Below are 18,690 nucleotides of genomic sequence, written 5' to 3'. Positions count from 1 at the left end.
TTTGGAGAGGAGCAGATGACAAAATAACTGAGCCTCTACTTCTCCCAAAGGAAAAGGGAGAAAAGAATCACTGATTTACGGAATTATTGTAAGGCTGAGAGATAACATATGTGAGAACACAGCAGATTCCAAGGATCCTGGTACACAGTAGGTGCTCAGTGACTATAAACTGTAATTCTTATTAGGCTGATGCTGATGGGGAGGTAGGTGGGATGCACAGCTCTATACTATGAGGAAATTGGAGATTGTGAAAGAAAGGTGCTCTTGGTGTCTCTTTGTTGTCCTTCTCTTGTGACATTGCAGATGGAACTATGTATGTCTCAAGTCTAATCAATAAGGGTTGAAGAGTCCTCTTTGGAAACATGGCTCAGGATGGCAACTCACCATTGGCGAACTCTAGGCCCAGCAGGTTAAGAAGATCACACCCGGGGGCGCCCGGGTGGCTCAGTTGGTTGAGCGTCCGACTTCGACTCGGTTCATGATCGTGCAGCTCGTGAGTTCGAGCCCCGCGTTGGGCTCTGTGCTGACAGCTCAGAGCCTGGAGCCTGCTTCAGATGCTGTGTGTCCCTCTCTCTCTGCCCCTCCCCTGTTCACGCTCTGTCTCTCTCTCTCAAAAATAAATAAACATTAAAAAAAAAAAAAAAGAAGATCGCACCGGGTAAGCAGTCTGTCCCACAGTACCCCAGTTCTGGTTATGCTACTCACAGGCTGAAGGGCTGAAGAAAGCCCTTTATTCTGAGCCCAGTTCAATTTTCGATTAAACACATAATAATCTGACTCTAGAGATAGGTATATTGATGGTATAGTGATGGATTCACTGAGGGTAGTTACATGTTTTGAAAAAAAGTCAGGCTCTGAATGAGTAGTTTGTATTTAAAGAACACTTTTCTTTGCAGAAAATAAGAATTCTTTTTTTTAAAAAACTTCTTTATTTAGTATTATTTGTTTAATGTGCTTCTTATATGTCTCTGGCTATGTCATTATTTGCTGTGATATGTAAACTCCTAAGGGCAGGGATGATGTCTGCTTCATTTATTTTTTAGAGCACCCAGAATAATGCCATGACCAACAAGGTTTTTAATCCATTTGTATGCTACTGTTGTAGATTGGAACAGAAATTGCATCCCATGCTCATAAAGAATACTCTTTCATTCTTAGACTTTCCAGAGCCAGAAATCTAATGAAATATTTCTATTAGGACACCATTCAATATCATTACATGCAGCACAAATGTATACTTATTGGTTTATTTTAATTCCTGAAGTATCAATATTAATTGATTTTCTGTTATAAAAGCTGCCCAATGTAGAAAATGCGAAATATGCTGAAAACTATATGAAAGAAATGAAAAATCATCTTTAATTCCCATGCCAGAAGGTAATCACATCAAACATTCAAACTTTTTTTTATATGACTCATTTTAAAGTGTTAATATTATCTAATACTTAACTGATTTTAAGACTTTCAAAAGGTTTCGTCCTTTTGATTTCCACCCTTTCAGTTAGTGATCCTGTGTTCTTTCCAGGAAGAATTATCGTTTTGTTATTTTCAATGTATTGAAATGTTCTGTGAATTAAGGGAAAGCGTTTGCTGTCAGCTGCTAGTAACTGACTCCTGCTTCGAAGGAAAAGCTGTGGTGCCCGTGAAGGGAAATTAATCCATCTTGCCCCAGTGCATTTGTTCCCCTGAGAACCAGGTGAACTACTTTTGACTGTTTCCCTAGGATTATGTCACCCACCAAGGTAACTTTCTGTTTCAGCAGGTGATGTTAAGAAACAAAACAACACCCTGTAAGTTAATCAGTTTTGGAAAATAGAGACTGGCTTTATATCCCAAGGCTTTGATGTGTTTAGTGGTTCCTGTAGGGATCTGCCTCTCTTTTGTTTTGATTGACAAGACCCTTCCTATATATTTGAGCAGTCAAGCAGCCCAGTGACAGAGGGTAGAGACATTTACCCAGAGCAATCTTCTATCACTCATCGTGATTTTCAGGAATCTTGGGTGCAAGTGTGAACCTTAAAAGGAGTTAGCTCCAGCAAGATCAGGTAAGTGCTTCTCCATATTTGTAACTTCATTCCACCAGAAGGGAAGTCTGAAGAACCCTGCTAAGGTGACAGATCAGAAGTGGATCAGTAGAAGTGCATCAGACCGAGAGATCAGATTTCAAAGTAAATAACTTTGCAGCAATAATGAATGATTTTAAGCAACAACAAATTGAGGATGTTCCATAAATGCAGTGTCCACTCTTACTTTAACATCCAGGTAGGCTCTGTCCAGCGGGCCAAGCGTGAAGGGAATGATTCTGGCTCCCGGAAAAGCACAGAAAGTGACCAAGACCCAGAAAGAATAGACCTGACAGTAAATTGGGATTATGTTTTAAACACTTCTAATGCTTTCCAATATGTAGGTTTAAACCGAATCACAACCGGGTGCCTATTACAGGGGAGGCATAGAGCAGAGGCAATTGGTAGCTAATACGATACATTTTTATGATGTCGCCAAGTCAGGTGCCAGGTTTCATAATATCTTGTGCATACCCATGTTTTATGGTGGGTTGGGTTAGTAACCATACATCTGGGGCATACAGTTTTCATTTATCTACGCCCCTCCGATTTTCCAGCCACGACACTGAAAGTGTAATTTTGTGTAGGTAGGTGACAGGGCACCAAGTACCCTAGATCTGAGCATAAATAATTTCATGTGTTATGTTAGGGTATGCATTACTTTTGGTGTGACTCATATTTTGAATTTATTTTGAAGAGACCATTGGAACAAACTTCTTGAACACATAAGTTAAGTCCAGCAGTTGGGTTGCAACAAGGAAAAGCCTGAGGATGCCCTGGGAGGTTTGGGTGTCTAATGAGCACAAGGAGTCCATGGAAACCATACTGGAGTCAGGGAGAAGAAAATTCGGGCACTGTGTTGGGAGTCTGTGGGCGTTTACACATACTTGGCTCATTTCTTCCGAAATGCTAAGAGCAAGGTGCCTTTGACAATGACCATCATATCATTGGTCGCCCCCTGGAAGAACGCTGGCTCTGTTAATAAACTCTCTTCCCTTTCCCTCTCTGAAGGAACGCCATGAAGCTGGCATACCTTTTCCTCGGCCCCATGGCCCTCTTCCTCCTAGCTGGCTGCAGCTGTGTTCTCAGCACGTCCAGTGGGAACCTGCTCACCTTTGTGGGCTGTGCCGTGAGGGAGTTTACTTTCCTGGCCAAAAAGCCTGGCTGCAGGGGCCTTCGGATCACTACGGATGCCTGCTGGGGCCGCTGTGAGACCTGGGAGGTGAGTCTCAAGACAAGCCCAGGTAGCAAAGCCTTCAGGGTCGGCCACCTGGGTTGAATCCTAAGTGTTCACTTTTTAAACAAAATGAGGTAGAGTGGGGGCATTTCTGCGGAATTTCTTTAAAATAACAATTATTTGGCATTCTCCAAAAGTAATCTGAAAGAAGCATGATCTTGCCCCTGTAACAAAGCACTGATAAAATTAATATTTTTATTTTACACAGTGTCGTATATTTGGGAATCATCTTTAGGGGGTTATGATGTGCTATTATTCTATCCATTTTACAGATGGCAGGAGAAATTCAAGGAGTAAATGACTGCAAAGTTACATAGACAGTCAGTAGAAAGTTAGGGATAAATCCTTGGTTCAAGCATGTAACCCACACTTCTCTATATTCCTCTACCTGTGATACGGCCAGCCAGTCACCAAGAGGCAGGCCTTGAACTATCTAGCAGGTGAGGGCAGGTCCTCAATTCTTCCCTCAGTGGCTCATGCACAGCCCTGCCCTGCCCCAACTCCCCATTGCAATTTTTAGGGACCTCAGGGATTATCATCCACAGATCCACGAAGTCCCTTTGTATTCAATGATACCCAGCCTTTTAAGAGGCAGTGCATTAAAAATGAGGATACAAATCTTGGACAAAGTTCGAACCCTATTGGGCTGAGATGAGGAGATGTTTGCCAGGTGAGCAGAAAAGAGGCCCATTTAGCACCCTATCCCATCATACCCCAGAGTGACTGTTGACTCTTTCTACTGAGGCCTGGCTTGGTTACTAAGCACAAGCTCTGATTCAAAAACCATCACCCTGGCTCAGAAACCTTAGATGACTCCCCACTACTGCAAATTCCAAAACCAACTTCCGAGGTCTTCAGCAATATGAAGTCTGCCCATTTTCCTGGGGTCTGTACATATTCCGAGCCCTGGTCTTGTCAGACTGAGTTTGAAAAGGGTTATTAAGCACCCCTCATGAAATCTCACTTTTGGTCTTTTTCTCATGTCCCTTCTCATGTCTGTCATTATGAAATAAATTCTTTGATGTTTGCGTCCAGTGCCAACTCCTTCCCCAGAGGTTTTCTGAGTTGCTGGCCACCCCTGACTTGTGTTCACCTGTTGCCTTATTCTTTCCCCCACCACACAATGCTAGGTTCTAAGTTTTTTGAGAGCGGAGTTTCATTCCTTTGCCTTTGCCAGCCCTTGTTGCAGTGTCACGTATGAAAGAGACCTTCAATAAATATTTGTTGAATTATGTGGGATTGACCTCTATCTGGAGGCATACACTTTTTTTTTTTAAAGTTTATTTATTTTCTTAAGTAATCTCTATACCAGACATGGGGCTTGAACTCATGACCCTGAGATCAAGAGTTGGATACTCTTCCAACTGAGCCAGCCAGGTGCCCCTGGAGTCATACATCTTTTAACCTAATTGATGCCAACTTAGAAGTCTGTGAACACCATGAGAGGACACTGCCATTGGAAAAAACAGCCATCCATTCAGGGACTCAAAGAGCAACCTGCTGTCACTTAGATACAATTATGGCCCCATAAACGGATTGGGTCCTGGTGACAAAATTTCCAAATTACATAAAATGACTCCACCTAATTAGCTTTATTTTTGCATCATCCAGGGGCTTGAGACTTAAGAGCCAAATAAAAATTCAATTGCTAAGGATACTGTGGCTATGACTTGACATCAAACTTACTTGGGCGGGGGTGGGGGGCGGGGGGCGGTTGGCATCTTCTCATACTCAGGGCTCGGCCTGGCCATGCCTATCCCCACTCAAAGTTCATCTCTCTGGTCTTTGGAACTCTCTCTGGGCCTACATTTCAAACCTTGTTTCCTTCAACTCAGCTCGTTTTCGCTTCTCTTTAAAAATTGATGAATGTCTTTACTTGGATCCTCGTCACCCGCAGGAGGTCAGGGACTGTCTCCTCACTGGAGAAATAGAAGCACCAAGACCTTTAGACAACAAGATTCTCCTTAATGTTAGCCAGCTTTTATTTATGCCCTTACTGTACTAGGTACCGGGAGGTTATGTATAGAAAATTTAAGATAAGAGGCCAAGATTTATTTTCCCAGTAATCTAAAAGTTTCTGAGATATAAAGTGCTTATTTTTGGTAACTGGAGAGCATGTCTGAAAATGAGGATGTCTGTGACAGCAAAGCAGCTGGATTTACTTCAAAGGTGGAACTATTGCTGAAAAGAGCCTTTGTTCATGGCCTGGGGTTAGGGTTGCCCGATTTATCAAAAACCAAGTCAAACCAAACATGATTTCACTTAAATGTGAGTGTCACATAAACAGCAATTGTTTTTTGGGACCCAGCTGGTCCCAAATCGAGGCCTGGCAGGGAGGGAGGGGAGGGAAGAAATTACCCCAGTCTCACTGTGCTCCGTGCCCCGATCTTCTGCTGAAGCACATGGGAAGGAAGGGAGCACGGGAGCTCGTTGATTCGGTCCATAAATATTCAACCTGGGTAGGAGGTTGAGTAAGAGCAGAGAGTGGGTCTGAGGGAGCTCATGGGTGAAGTCCAGCATAGCTATCTTCTGGGGTGCTTAACCAAGATGCCACAGGCAGGGTTGTTGGCTGTGAGAGTCATAAGGCATCTGTAGGCATCTTATTACCCATGCAATGAGTAGAGCCATTCTTTATACTAAAATTTTTTTTGTTTATTTGACATTCAGATATTACTGAGTGTCTTAGATTTTACCTGGCACGCCTGCTTGAGATTCCAAATTACTGAGGGTAAGAGGACGTGCAGCAAACTGAGGAGGGTAAAATGCTACCTGAAAAGTAGGAGGAGGCAGTGATATCGGATGGAAGTCCTTGTCAAAGGCAGAGCCATTATTCCCGCGACAGTCACGTAAGAAGTTCATCCGGAGCCTCCGTTTAACATATTTTATTTACCCAATACAGGTGAAGGCGTTGGTTTTTGAAAGCTTGTAAGTTGTTATTTTTATTGTTACTTCCTTATCCTTGCAACTACCCTGATAAGAACAATAGATTACATTTACTGAGCACTTACTTGGTGCTGGGCCTTGTGCGGTGTGCATGTCATCCTACTGTATCTCCACAACATGGCTGTGAAGTAGAGATTTTGTTTCACAGAGGAGGAATCTGAGGCTTCAAGAAGTCAAGTGGACTTTCCAAGGTCTTCAGCAAGTGGAAGAACAGGGGCTCAAAGTCAAGGGTCTGACCGCAGTATTTGAGATTGTTTTTTTTTTTACATGGTCTTTTGGTTATTTATTTATTTATCAACACTCATGGCCATGAATTCATAGGGAATGGGCCCCAGCAGCTCAGGCTCCTTCCCACTGGTTCTCACAAGGCGTGCTACTCTGGGCAGAGCAGGCTGGCGCTTCAGCTGGACCCAAGGACCTTTCTCTTTGGCTTCCTTCTGTTTCTGATCATTTTCCTTCACGCACTTCAGGAAGCTGTCTCAGCAATTTGAGTGCTTAACATGCTCAATACGTACATTAATTTTCTTGGCGAGAATATTGCCCTTAACTTGTTTGCTTACAACAATGCCAAGAGTTTGCTGGGTGACACCGTAGACTCTGCCAGTCTTGGCATAGTTAACATTTGTGAGGCACTCTGTTTTGAATAGCGCCCATTCCCTTGATGTCCACAATATCACCTTTCTTGTAGATTTGCATGCAGGTGGCCAAAGCAACTCCATGTCTCCTAAAAGGCCTAGAGAACACATAGCGGGTACCTCTTCTCTTCCCCTTCGTGGTGGTCATTTTGGTGAATTATTGGAAGACGGGGGTTCCGCTACAGGGTTTGGGATTTTAACTACTACTTTGTGCCGATTTCCTGATCTATATGCTCTTCATGAAATTATCTTTGAATTCAAGATTTACGAGAGTTGAAGGCAGGAAGTGAATCCTTTGATTATCAGAACAGCGCACAGGGCATTCCAGAAGCTGCCTTGCTGTTTTCTGTCATTAAATCAACAAATAGTTATCGAGAACCTCCTGGGTGACAGATACTACTCTGAGTAGTAGAGGCGCAGCAGTGAGTAAAATGGGCAAAAATCCCTGTCCTGATGGAATTTGCTTTTTAGAGTGGGAAAAATACAACACAAATTAATAAAATAATGTAATATGTCCTGTGGTACTGACAGGTGCTATGCAGAAGAAAAAGCAGGAAGATGGTGGGAAGTGGCAGGGTGTGGAGGTGGGGTGTTGCGATTATAAGTAAGATGGTCAGGAAAGGATGTTCTGGGCACTGGGAATAGCAGGCCAAAGACTCTGGGGCGCTGCTGTTCTTGGTGGATCTGGGGGACAATCAGGAGATACTGTGGCTGGAGCAGAGTGAGGAAGCCAGCAAGACAGGGTGGCCGGAGACTTAGCAGGGGGTGCAGGGGTGGGGAAGATGATGGAGGGTCTTGAGGCTGAACGTCTTTGACTCTTACTCTGAGTGAGATGGGAAATCATTGGGGCTTTGAGCAGAGAAGAGAGAGGAATCTGACTTACATTTTGAAAGAATCACTTGGGGCTGCTGTGCTGTAAATTGACCGTAGGGGGTGATGGTAGAAGAGAGACCAGTCAGAAGACTTTTGCAATGATCAGGATTATTCATTTGCTAAATATTTATTGAGCACTTGCTATGTGCCATGCGCTCTTTGGGAGCTCAGGATATGGTACAGAAAGCAGGTTGCTGCTCTCAGGAATTTGCTTTCTGTTGGGAAGAGACAGATTCACAAGTAAACAAGTGACTAACGAGTTAATTTCTGAAAGTGATTAATGGTACGGAGGACAAGAAACAAGATGGCATGTTCTAATGGGTTCCCTGTTTTCTACCCGTGAGGATAGAAGCCCATTCTGGAACCCCCCTACATTGAAGCCCATCATCGAGTCTGTACCTACAACGAGACCAGACAGGTGACGGTCAAGCTGCCCAACTGCGCCCCTGGAGTGGACCCCTTCTACACCTACCCCGTGGCTGTCCGCTGCGACTGCGGGGCCTGTTCCACTGCCACCACGGAGTGCGAGACCATCTGAAGCTGGCGTGGCCTACAGAACACAGCTGGCAGCTTTGAGCTTCACGGACCCAGGTGCACGGGCAGCCTGAGCAGCTATACCCCCTGGATTCAAGGACTGTTTAATTCTGACCACCTGTGGAGGAGGTTATCCATCTCCCTTAGGCCCAACTCTGGCCTAAGGCCCAGAGGCAGCATACTGATGCTAAAAATCCAAAACAACATTTGTGTTTTCGCTGAAATAATTTCTCTGGTTCACACACTTGCAAATTAATTTATCTTTGCCTTGAATCTCAGAACATAATTTGTATATACCACAATCCTCCTCCAATCTGGATTTATAATACGCCAATAGTTTGAGGGCAGTGGGAGTAATTAGGAAATGGGTCTAGAAAGTCTTTAAATTCCCATCTCTTATTTAACAATTGGTCTTCAACTAGATTTAGGATCAAAGGGCCAGATATTAATAAAACCAAGGCTTTGTCCTCAAGCCCCCAAAGAAAATCCAATTGCAAGCTTCCTTAGAGAAAATACTCCCTCCTTCCTTTAACTGAGCACTTATCTCAGGTTAAAAAGTGCTCAGATTAAAAAGAGGAGGGCAATAGTAGCTCAAATTGAAACGTGTTTGGTTCTGGGTGATTCTTTTCCCGAGCAAAATTCTTGAAGCTCCTCCTTAATGAAGAGGCCCCTTTGTGATAAAAACAAAAACAAAAATGAAACAACACTCAGGAGAAAATGTGAACTGGGTCCATCACTTAGGTTTAAAAATGTACAGAACTAAACTCTGGTTTTAGACTCATGGGATGCTCTCCCAAAGCTATGGCCAAAATGATTAATCACAAATATTCTTTCCCATTTAGCATATTTTAAATTTAAGTTGTAATTTTTTAAATTTGGAAATTTTGCATGTTTATAGGGGTAAAACTGCATTGCTAGCTTGGGGGAAAGTCCGTGATCATCTAGGCCTTGTGCTAAAATCTTACAGCAGCTGATTCTCTGTGACTTTTTTTTTTAAACTCTGGTATTGTGCAAGTGTCTTTAATTCCGACATTTTGAGGGTTGAAATGAACTCTGTTCCTTTTTTCACAACACGCCAGGAAAATCTGTGTTAATGCCAATAAAGCATGTTCTTTGTCTTTTGGATTCATGAAAACTTTCAAAAAAGTCTTTTTAGTCTTTAATAGACTTGGAATAGCAATAGCAAGCACATTCAAAACGAATTTAGAATGTCACGTTTAGTAAGAGACACAGACAAATGACTGGATATGGTAAGTCCCAAGGTGGCTCCATCTGGACTCACATCCTTGGCATATCCGAGCTGGGAGCCAGGAGCCCCCCTTGAGAGAGGAATTGGAAAAGTCCTCATGAAAACAGAAATGTGACTGTTGGGGTTGACGGTCAAGGACTGGGATGCTGAGGTGAACACCTGGGAACAAAGAACAGGAGCAAAGTCCACCCCAGTCCTTAGTGCAGATCTGTTGTTAGGCAAAACACTCTAACACAAAAAGTAGTGGGGAGCCTGGGATCTCGACCGGACAGTGGGTGGCGATTGGGAGTAACCCTGGGTGACACCTCACGAGTGTTTTCAACCCATCCCTAAGAACTTCCCTCAGAATTTTCTGACAGAAACGGCGGCTTCTTAAAGAAACTTAGGGAAAAAGGGCAGAAGCAGTAAGGGTTTGCCACAATTTGAGAAGTGACTACAGCATGAGTAAGGGGCCAGGCAGGAAACGAGTGATACACTGTAGCCAGACACTGAGGACAAGTGAATGGAGTCGCTATTTATAAATGTGCTGGCAGAGTTAAGGAAACCAACAAGGGGTGATAAAACACTCTGAATGCTTGTTTAGAAGCAATGAACATCCCTAGGCTGAAGGAGAAGAAGAGGAAGTGACCATCAGACCCCAGAGAGAGCTGTGACCTTCCTTTCTTAGGACCCAGCTGGTCCGGAATCAAGGCCTGGTAGGGAGGGAGGTGGGGGAGAAGATACCCAGTCTCACTCTGCTCTGTGCCCTGATCTTCTGCTGAAGTACATGGGAAGGAGGAGAGCACGGGAGCTCGTTGATTCGGTCCATAAATATTCAACCTGGGTAGGAAGTTGAATAAGAGCGGAGAGTGGGTCTGAGGGGGCTGATGGGTGAAGTCCAGCATAGCTATCTTCTGGGGTGCTTAGCCAAGATGCCACAGGCAGTATTGTTGGCTGTGAGAGTCATAAGGCATCTGTTGCATCACAGTTACTAAGACTCCTTGTGATGAATTGGGACGGGATACATATGGAAAGGTATGTACTGGCTAATCAATATCTTTAACATTGGAGAGATGTGGGAACAATGATAATTGTCAGGACTGTGGGATTAGTTAGTTGTTAAGTACAATCGAAGCACTCAGGGGATGGTGTAAAAGCCACATTTGAAGCCACCCTCTTCTCCTGGAGCTGAAGGACAGACTGTGCTGAACAGCAGGCCTCAGACCTAAGCCGGAGAGCAGCTGAATTATTAAAAAGGCTTGGGGCATGTGGGCGGCTTAGTTGGTTGAGCATCTGACTCTTGATTTCAGCTCAGTCATGATTCCAGGGGCGTGGAATGGAGCCCCACGTGAGGCTCTGTGCTGAGGGTGGAGATTCTCTCTCTGTCTCTCCCTCTGCCCTTCCCCTCTGCTTCCTTTCTCGATCTCTAAAAATGAATAAATAAAGAAAAGAAAAAAGAAAAGTCTGGATCCCCAGCCGTCTTCTATCCTTAAGTCAAGGTCCTCCTAGGGAAGGAGTGGGACAGGAAGACCTGGAATGGGGACAATTAGTGGATGAGCTTGAGGTTCCCTTACAGAAGGGGCCCACTCCTCCTTGCGAGAGATCAGCTTCCCCTTGCCGAGACTCCATCCACAGAAGATGTTTTATATGATAATACCTGCCTTCCTCAAATACTGCCCATGACCTCTCATGGATAATTAAGGTCAAGTCTAACGATGACTCCACTGGGGAAGGACTCTCTGTATGATGGGAGAACAAGATCTTCCATTGAAGCTTCCTGAGGACCTGATGAACATAAACAGAGATGGGGTAGAACACAGTGAGGATGGACCTGCAGGGCGTCAAACTCTCTTATCTCAATGGATGAGGGGGAGGGTGGCAGAATATAAGACAGGACAAGAGCTTTTTAATGGGGACGTCGACCCATGAATCAGCATTTAACATCTTTACCAGGGCACGTGGATCTGGTCCCAATGCGCTATTGGGATGGCTCTTTAAAGTTTGGGGGAAATGTGGCTTATATTAATGGATAGAAGATGCCAGAACTGTCCTGGAAGGATATTTGAGGATAAAAGGCTCAAGGAAGTGGGCCTGCTAGAATGGATTTATTACATAAGACCCGAGAACTCACCAGTGGCTATGTTCATCTGGAGGTTCAATGGACTCCCTTCGCTAAAGTGCTAAGGAATGCACCTGTGAAGCTGCATGGTGGTTGTCCTTTGCAGACTGGGGTGGAGGGCGGGAGAAGCCGCCATGGAACCAGGCTTTCTGGTTTTGGCAGAGATGAGTGGGTCTGGAATAGCAGAGACCCAGCAATGACATGTAGCTCTAAGGGGCAAGGTAAACGTAATTGCTGTAACAGGCAGCACAAGCACAACAGCAATCAGAAGACTCTCATCCACAGGCCCTGTGGTGCTGGGTAGTATTCCACGATGTTCCTGGTCCTTGGTATTAAAAGACCTTCTACAATAAATATATATTAGAACTAAAAAAGCTATTAATGAAAAAGAGTGGCTCAGTCGGTTGAGCGTCCGACTTCAGCTCAGGTCATGATCTCACGGTTCAGGAGTTCGAGCCCCCCATCAGGCTCTGTGCCAACAGCCCAGAGCCTGGCGCCTGCTTCAGATTCTGCGTCTCCCTCTCTCTCTGTCCCTCCCCACTCACACTCTGTGTCTCTCTCTCAAAAAATGAATAAACATTAAAAAAAATTAAAAAATAAAAGAAAAAGAGTGAAATACCTCTCTCAATGCTAACCTTGAACCTTTTTTCAAAGCTCTTTCTTCCCTCTCCCTTTCCCTCCCCTTCTCTCTTCCCCATCCCTCACTTCCACAAATATTTTTTTTCCCACAAATACTCATTACCCCTAATTTTGTGCAAGGCACTGTTTGGGAAATAAAGATATAAATATTATTACCATTTATGGATTTTTTTCACTCTGAGCAGGATCCTTTCTGTTAATTCTTCGGAATTCTTGTGTTGCCTATGCTCCTAGTCACTGGAATGGCCATGTTACCATTACCACCTTACACCTGATGAAAGCGAAGCTCAGAGAAGTCAAGTGACTTGCCCAGGATCCGACCGCTGATAGGCAGCATGTGCAGGTTTCACTGCACACTCTTAACACTAGAGCATGATGCCTTTTTGGAGTGCTCCTTCCTAGTCGTTACTGCTTGGGGAAGTCTTTGAAGTCATTGATGTTAGACTATCTCTTGCCATTGGTTAGCATGTTGGCAGCCCCTCCTGGAGGTGGCTCAGTGCAAGTTTGGGTTGTTTTATGGAGATGGCAATTTTTTTCTAATTTCCTGTATAACCTTTAGGAAGATCATGCTTTGCGGTAGCCCAAATCAAAGCTTACAACAGGAGAGCTGAGGGAGAAAAGGATTGGAGCCTCGAAGGGAAATTCAAAGACACTGCTGTGGAAGTGAAGGCTATGTGCTCTCAACTGATTTCACAGGCACTGGGAGCACCGGGTGCAGAGTGATGATGGTTCAGTGCCTTTAGGCGAGCTCTAGATAAATGCTCAGAAACTCCTTACTCTTGGAAATATGTTTATTTTGCAATAACAAAAGGTGAGGAGAAGGGGGATTTCCTGAAATTTTTTTTTCTATGGGAACGCTTTGAATGAAAACTATAAATTCTCACAGCTCATTCTACTTCTGGGTTTATTAGCTCCATTGATTGAACCAGTAGGTCATGCTTCTCTTCTTTTATTGATTGGGAAGTGAAAGGGCCACCCGGAGAGTACCAACTTTTGCTGCAGTGACCCAATGAACACTTCAAGCTATTTAGGTTTTAAATGTAATAAAAAGCATTTCTGAGATAATAAATGAAGTGTATATCTAATTGAAAACAATGCGGCATTAATTAATAATTGTTATTTCACAAAGTTTGCCAGAGGACTACTTGTAGTCTTCATCCAGGAGATGCTTCCTATAAAATAATGTGCGCCTTATCTTTTTAGTTTTCTTCAAAACATTAAAGCAAATTATTAAGAAGCAACTTTGAAACCATTCTTTTGCAAATTCTGCAAATTTTATTTTCTGTGCAAAATTTCTACTAGTGAAAGTTTACTGGAGTAGAAGAATTTTGGTCGTTATTTGCTAGATGAACCTTCTGGCATTTCTTTTACAATGAGTTTCCTTTGTTTTAATGAATGGGATTGTTTGGAATTGTGTACAGGGAGATCCAGAAGGCTTAGTGCCTTGTTGTGATCCCAGAGTATCTGAAAGGACGCTGAAGACCTCTGAAGAGGTGATGTCTAATAGCTCGAAAAAGAAACAGAGAAAGGATGAGAAAAGAAGGAGCAGGTGCAAAGCACTGTAACTGATAGTGTATGGCAGAGACTTGTCTCTAGTGTTAAGGAATTTAGAGGGATTATTCTCTCCTCTGTCTCCTCCGTTCCTGGTCCTCATTATCAGAAGTAAAGTAAACATTTCCTAAGCTCTTTGGCTTTATAATTGACTCTAAGTTCCCCCAACTGTACAATTTCTTTAGCATACTGAATAATTGAGGTGTTTTTTTTTAAAGGCTTCCCAATATACAGGATCAGTTATATGCTTCAACCTTGATTGTGGACCATTGGGGCTTCTGGAAAGTCATTCAAACCCCAAATACAATCATTCCCCAACAAACAAACAAACAAATAAACATTCCCCAAAAGAGAAGAAATTTTGCTTTAGCAGCAAGATGAGAATGGTAATATTCTTTTGGTGATGTGGAAGATATGATTACCAGCAAGAAATAAATATAGCTATCCCTGAGTCATAAATAATATGCAACATGAAGTTACTTAAAAGAGCATTTATTCACTTAAAATAAACTTAAAATATACATACACAAAAAAGGTTATGATGAATTATTAATTGCCATTAATGGCAATTATCTTGAGGAAGCATACATGCAGAGCTATGCACTTAAAATAGAAATTTAATCCTGTGACTTTGTAGGTTCTTTCTACAGGAAATGTATGAGCTGATCACGCTTTCTTGGCCTCACTGTATTCCTCATGCAGAGATTCCCAAGGCTCTACACTACAGTGAGGTACACCATCTAAGGAAGATGATCCAAGCTTCCAGGCTGTTTTGAACCTCCATCTTCTTTTTTTTAAAAAATTTTTTATGGTTATTTATTTTTGAGAGAGAGACAGAGCACCAGCAGGGGAGGGGCAGACACACACACACACACACACACACACACAGAATCCGAAGCAGGCTCCAGGCTCTGAGCTGTCAGCACAGAGCCCCATGAGGGACTCGAACTCACAAACCATGAGATCATGACCTGAGCCAAAGTTGGACGCTCAACTGACTGAGTCACCCAGGTGCCCATGTTTTGAAACTCCATCTTCTGTCTCCCTCTTGAAATTTGCATATCAAAATTAAAACATTGGTGAGGCGGGGAGCCAATTTTACTGAGTGGAATTAAGACATCAGCACTTACAAATATGTTGGAAATGCTTCGAAGAGGAAGATTTTGTTCAGCTTTTAGCTCCTGCTTGAGCAAGCTCGGGAAGCTAGTGCTGAAACATTTCCCTATTGAAACATAAACATCAGTTAATGAGAATAAAGTCCAGTTGAAATGGGCTGCAAATTTCAGCATTAACAAAACCTGAGCCAACTTCAGGACAGAGCCCAAAGGAACTAACGTGCCATCAATCTGCTCATGCCAATCTCTACGGCATAAACCGTAGACAAGCGGAGGAGTAGAAGCAGGCGGCCTCTGAGTAGGGGACTCTCTTCTTCAGCACTTGATCATTTCAATGTGCTTAATTTAGTAGAAATGTTTTTATTCCAACAGGGGGAGGCTTTCAGATATCTCAAACTGGTATTTTCCATTAGCTTTGCCGTGAAGGGACTGGAAATCAAACATTCAAAAATGATGAGTAAATGGATTCTTGACGAGAGATTGGTTGTTGATGCCAGTTTTCTTCCTCTATTAGTTTTTTATGAAGAAGAGAAGATAGGCTTTACTTTGTGGCCTGGTGAAGGAAGTGAAGGGTGGGTGTGCAGGGCTGTGGTGGTCCCTGGTGTAAGAAGCACTTTTTGGCAGCTTATACCAGTGGTTATGAGCAAGAAATCAGGAATACATTTACAATAATGAAAACAAGCTTTGGTAGTATTCTGTTTTGGGATTTGACTAGACGCCTCCAAGAATGCTAACCACTTTGGTAGCCAAACTACTCCCACGTGTAAAAGCTGTCCTAGTTAAAATATATTTTCAGTGTTGGGGCACCTGGGTGGCTCAGTCAGTTAAGTGTCCAACTTTGGCTCAGGTCGTGATCTCGTGGTTTGTGGGTTCAAGTTCCGTGTCGGGCTGTGCTGACAGCTTGGAGCCTGCTTCGGATTCTGCCTCCGTCTCTCTCTCTCTCTGTCCCTCCCCCACTTGTGCACATGCTCTCTCTCTCTCTTTCTCTCTCTCACTCTCTCAAAAATAAATAAATCGACCTAAAAAAAAGCGTTTTCAGTTTAAAAGTATCTTGGGACACAAATGGGTTCCTGCAGCCTAGAGCGTGAAGAGGGACCCCTGATTTTGAGCACCAAAGTCAGAACTCTGTCAACAGTGGAAGCAGGAGGTGGTCCTTTGCAGAGTTGGCGGTCCCTGAGTGACTCTGTTTGCACAATGGCATCAAGTCCTTATTCTGGGATGGAATCGCTGATGCCCTAGTCGAAAAATTAATAAGCCATTTGCAGGTATAATTTGCCTTCAGGACCTCTTCAGCAACAATGGGATTTGAATATGATACATTTCAGTGTGTGTGTGTGTGTGTGTGTGTGCATGTATACGCAATTTTTTAAAATGTTTTTTACTTTGTGAGAGAGAGCGCGTGTGTGAGTGGGGGAGGGGCAGAGAGAGAGGGCAGAGAGAGAATCCCAAGCAGGCTCCGTGCTGGAGCACGCAATCCCGTGCCGGGCTCCAGCTTACGAACCATGAGATCATGACCTGAACCAAAATCCAGTGGGATGCTTAACCGACTGAGCCACCCAGGTGCCCCCTGTGTGTACAATTTTTAAAGAGCTCTTATACACTGGGGGTGTGTGTGTGGGAAAAAAAGAATGGTCCACGGTGATGTTCAGTAAAAATACATTGAATAAATGAATACAAGTCTGTCTGTGCTTAGGACTGAGGATATAAATCTGTGGAATGCCCTGTTTGTTTTATTTATTTATTTTTTTAAATTTTTTTTCAACTTTTTTTATTTATTTTTGGGACAGAGAGAGACAGAGCATGAACGGGGGAGGGGCAGAGAGAGAGGGAGACACAGAATCGGAAACAGGCTCCAGGCTCCGAGCCATCAGCCCAGAGCCTGACACGGGGCTCGAACTCACGGACCGTGAGATCGTGACCTGGCTGAAGTCGGACGCTTAACCGACTGCGCCACCCAGGCGCCCCTGGAATGCTCTGTTTAGAGGACACGTCTGTCGTCCATCCTTATTGTGGTATCTACCATGCTCCCATCTTAAGCAATGCAGACAGAAGCTTCACCAAGAGTTTATGCTTCAGAAATTTGTTTTAGCTTCATTTTTATAACTTCCTGTGATATGAGTTTTTCTCATTTCTTCCTGGAAAACAGTTTTGGAGGGCATTTTTTTCTCTCTCTTATAAACACCAAAAAAAACCCCTTTAAGAACAGAAGCACTTCAGATCTTTCAAACCAGATGCTCTGAATTTCTGCTTTGAATTTCAAAATATACTTATTCCTTTAGTGCAGCTGGGCAGCACATGACGAGAAAAAGAAAGGACTTCGGGAAAGCCTTTTTTATTCATCCAATAAACATGAACAACTCAAATATTAGCTTAAGGAGTAGCCAAAGGGTAGTATCACAGAGACAAGCAAAGCTGATGGTTTCTTCATCAGGCAGCTACATGCATGGATGTAAAAACAGAGGGTAAACTTGGTCATCTCATAGATCAGTACCTCTCAAATTTTAATGTGCACACAGATTGCCCGTGGGTCTTATTAAAATGCAGATTTGGGGGCACCCGCGTGGCTAAGTTGGTTGAGCGGTCGACTTTGGCTCAGGTCATGATCTCACAGTTTGTGAGTTGGAGCCCCACATGGGGCTCGTTACTGTTGGAGCAGAGCCTGCTTCGGATCCTCTGTCCCCCTCTCTCTGCCCCTCCCCTGCTTGTGCTCTCTCTCTCTCTCAAAAATAAATAAAACGTGAAAAAAAATGCAGATTCAGATTCATTAGATCTGGAGTGGGCCCAAGTTTCTGTAGTGCCAACTAACTAGCTCCACAGGAATGCTGCCGGTTGGATCCTGAGACACACCTTTCAGTAGCAAAGGACTAGACAAGTTCATTCTAACTGAGGCCTTTCTCAAGTGGCTGATGAAGACACCCTCAGATCACTCAGAAATGAGAGTAAGGGAAAAAAAGACTATTTAATGACGTAAAAGTCAGAACATGGCATAAAACAAAGTGCAAGGTTAAAGAGTACATGAAGTAATATTCCGTTAATTACAAAAGCGTACATAGAACAGCCATTCTATAAGAAGTAGGTTGTAAGAAAGCCAAAGTTATTTCCCTTGTCTATCATTTCCCCTGTAGCGATCACATGGGGAGGCACATGGACTCTTTTCAGTTGGGATAAAATTCTGCTGAGATGGACTGAGCCAGTAATTACTGTTTACTCAGAGCAAAAAACAATTTAAGCCAGGCAATGAGAAGAATGCAGAATTCATTAACCTTCTTGCCCATGGTTCCTCTAGGAGAACAAAATCCGATTGCTTTCAAAAACTTGCTTCAAAACATGGCAGGTGGTGGTAATTTTAGGTGTGTGTTTGCAAAGCTGCCCCAAACATACCATCATGCCATGAAAGTATTACGGTTTTCTCCTGCAAAGAATTAACATAAAGTCTGAAGAAGACTGGTGTGTGCGGGGTTATTGGGAAGCTCAGGGAGCTAATATGGCTTGTGGGTGAGACTCAGTTGTGGGCCTTGGGGACCATCTCCTCATATTGCCCCAAACCTCCTGTCCCCTAAAACACTGGTCAGACCGTGTTCACCAAAGATAACTGCATATACCGAGAGGCTTGGAGAACATGGCTGAAAATACAACAAAATCACTCTGCCTATAGCAGCATGAAGCTCAAGGACACAACGAAATTACCGGGGTAGAACATGTTTAAAGCACAAATGCACAAAACAACTTCAGATTTTGACATAATATTCCCTG

At 43.5% G+C, this 18,690-nt stretch overlaps 1 protein-coding gene and 1 pseudogene across 1 annotated transcript; one reads left to right on the top strand and one right to left on the bottom strand.

Annotated features, from left to right (window-relative positions):
• The first annotated feature begins 916 nt into the window (after positions 1–916).
• On the top strand, positions 917–8,862 carry GPHB5 (glycoprotein hormone subunit beta 5). The gene is made up of 2 exons (XM_053224533.1): positions 917–3,285; positions 8,101–8,862. Exons 1-2 carry the CDS (start codon positions 3,082–3,084, stop codon positions 8,287–8,289), a joined length of 393 nt encoding a protein of 130 aa, XP_053080508.1. The 5' UTR covers positions 917–3,081; the 3' UTR covers positions 8,290–8,862.
• Positions 6,531–7,026, bottom strand: LOC106971298 (60S ribosomal protein L21-like; annotated as a pseudogene).
• Positions 8,863–18,690: the final 9,828 nt, after the last annotated feature.

The sequence above is a fragment of the Acinonyx jubatus genome, chromosome B3 (assembly GCF_027475565.1).
Source record: "Acinonyx jubatus isolate Ajub_Pintada_27869175 chromosome B3, VMU_Ajub_asm_v1.0, whole genome shotgun sequence".
NCBI lineage: Eukaryota > Metazoa > Chordata > Mammalia > Carnivora > Felidae > Acinonyx > Acinonyx jubatus.
This window is presented reverse-complemented; position numbering and strand designations above follow the sequence as displayed.

Excerpts from the sequence above, each read along its gene's own strand:
- GPHB5 (XM_053224533.1), top strand. The coding sequence starts at position 3,082 with ATGAAGCTGGCATACCTTTTCCTCGGCCCCATGGCCCTCTTCCTCCTA. Across the intron at positions 3,286-8,100 it reads GCCGCTGTGAGACCTGGGAG|AAGCCCATTCTGGAACCCCC; the intron begins GTGAGTCTCAAG and ends CCGTGAGGATAG.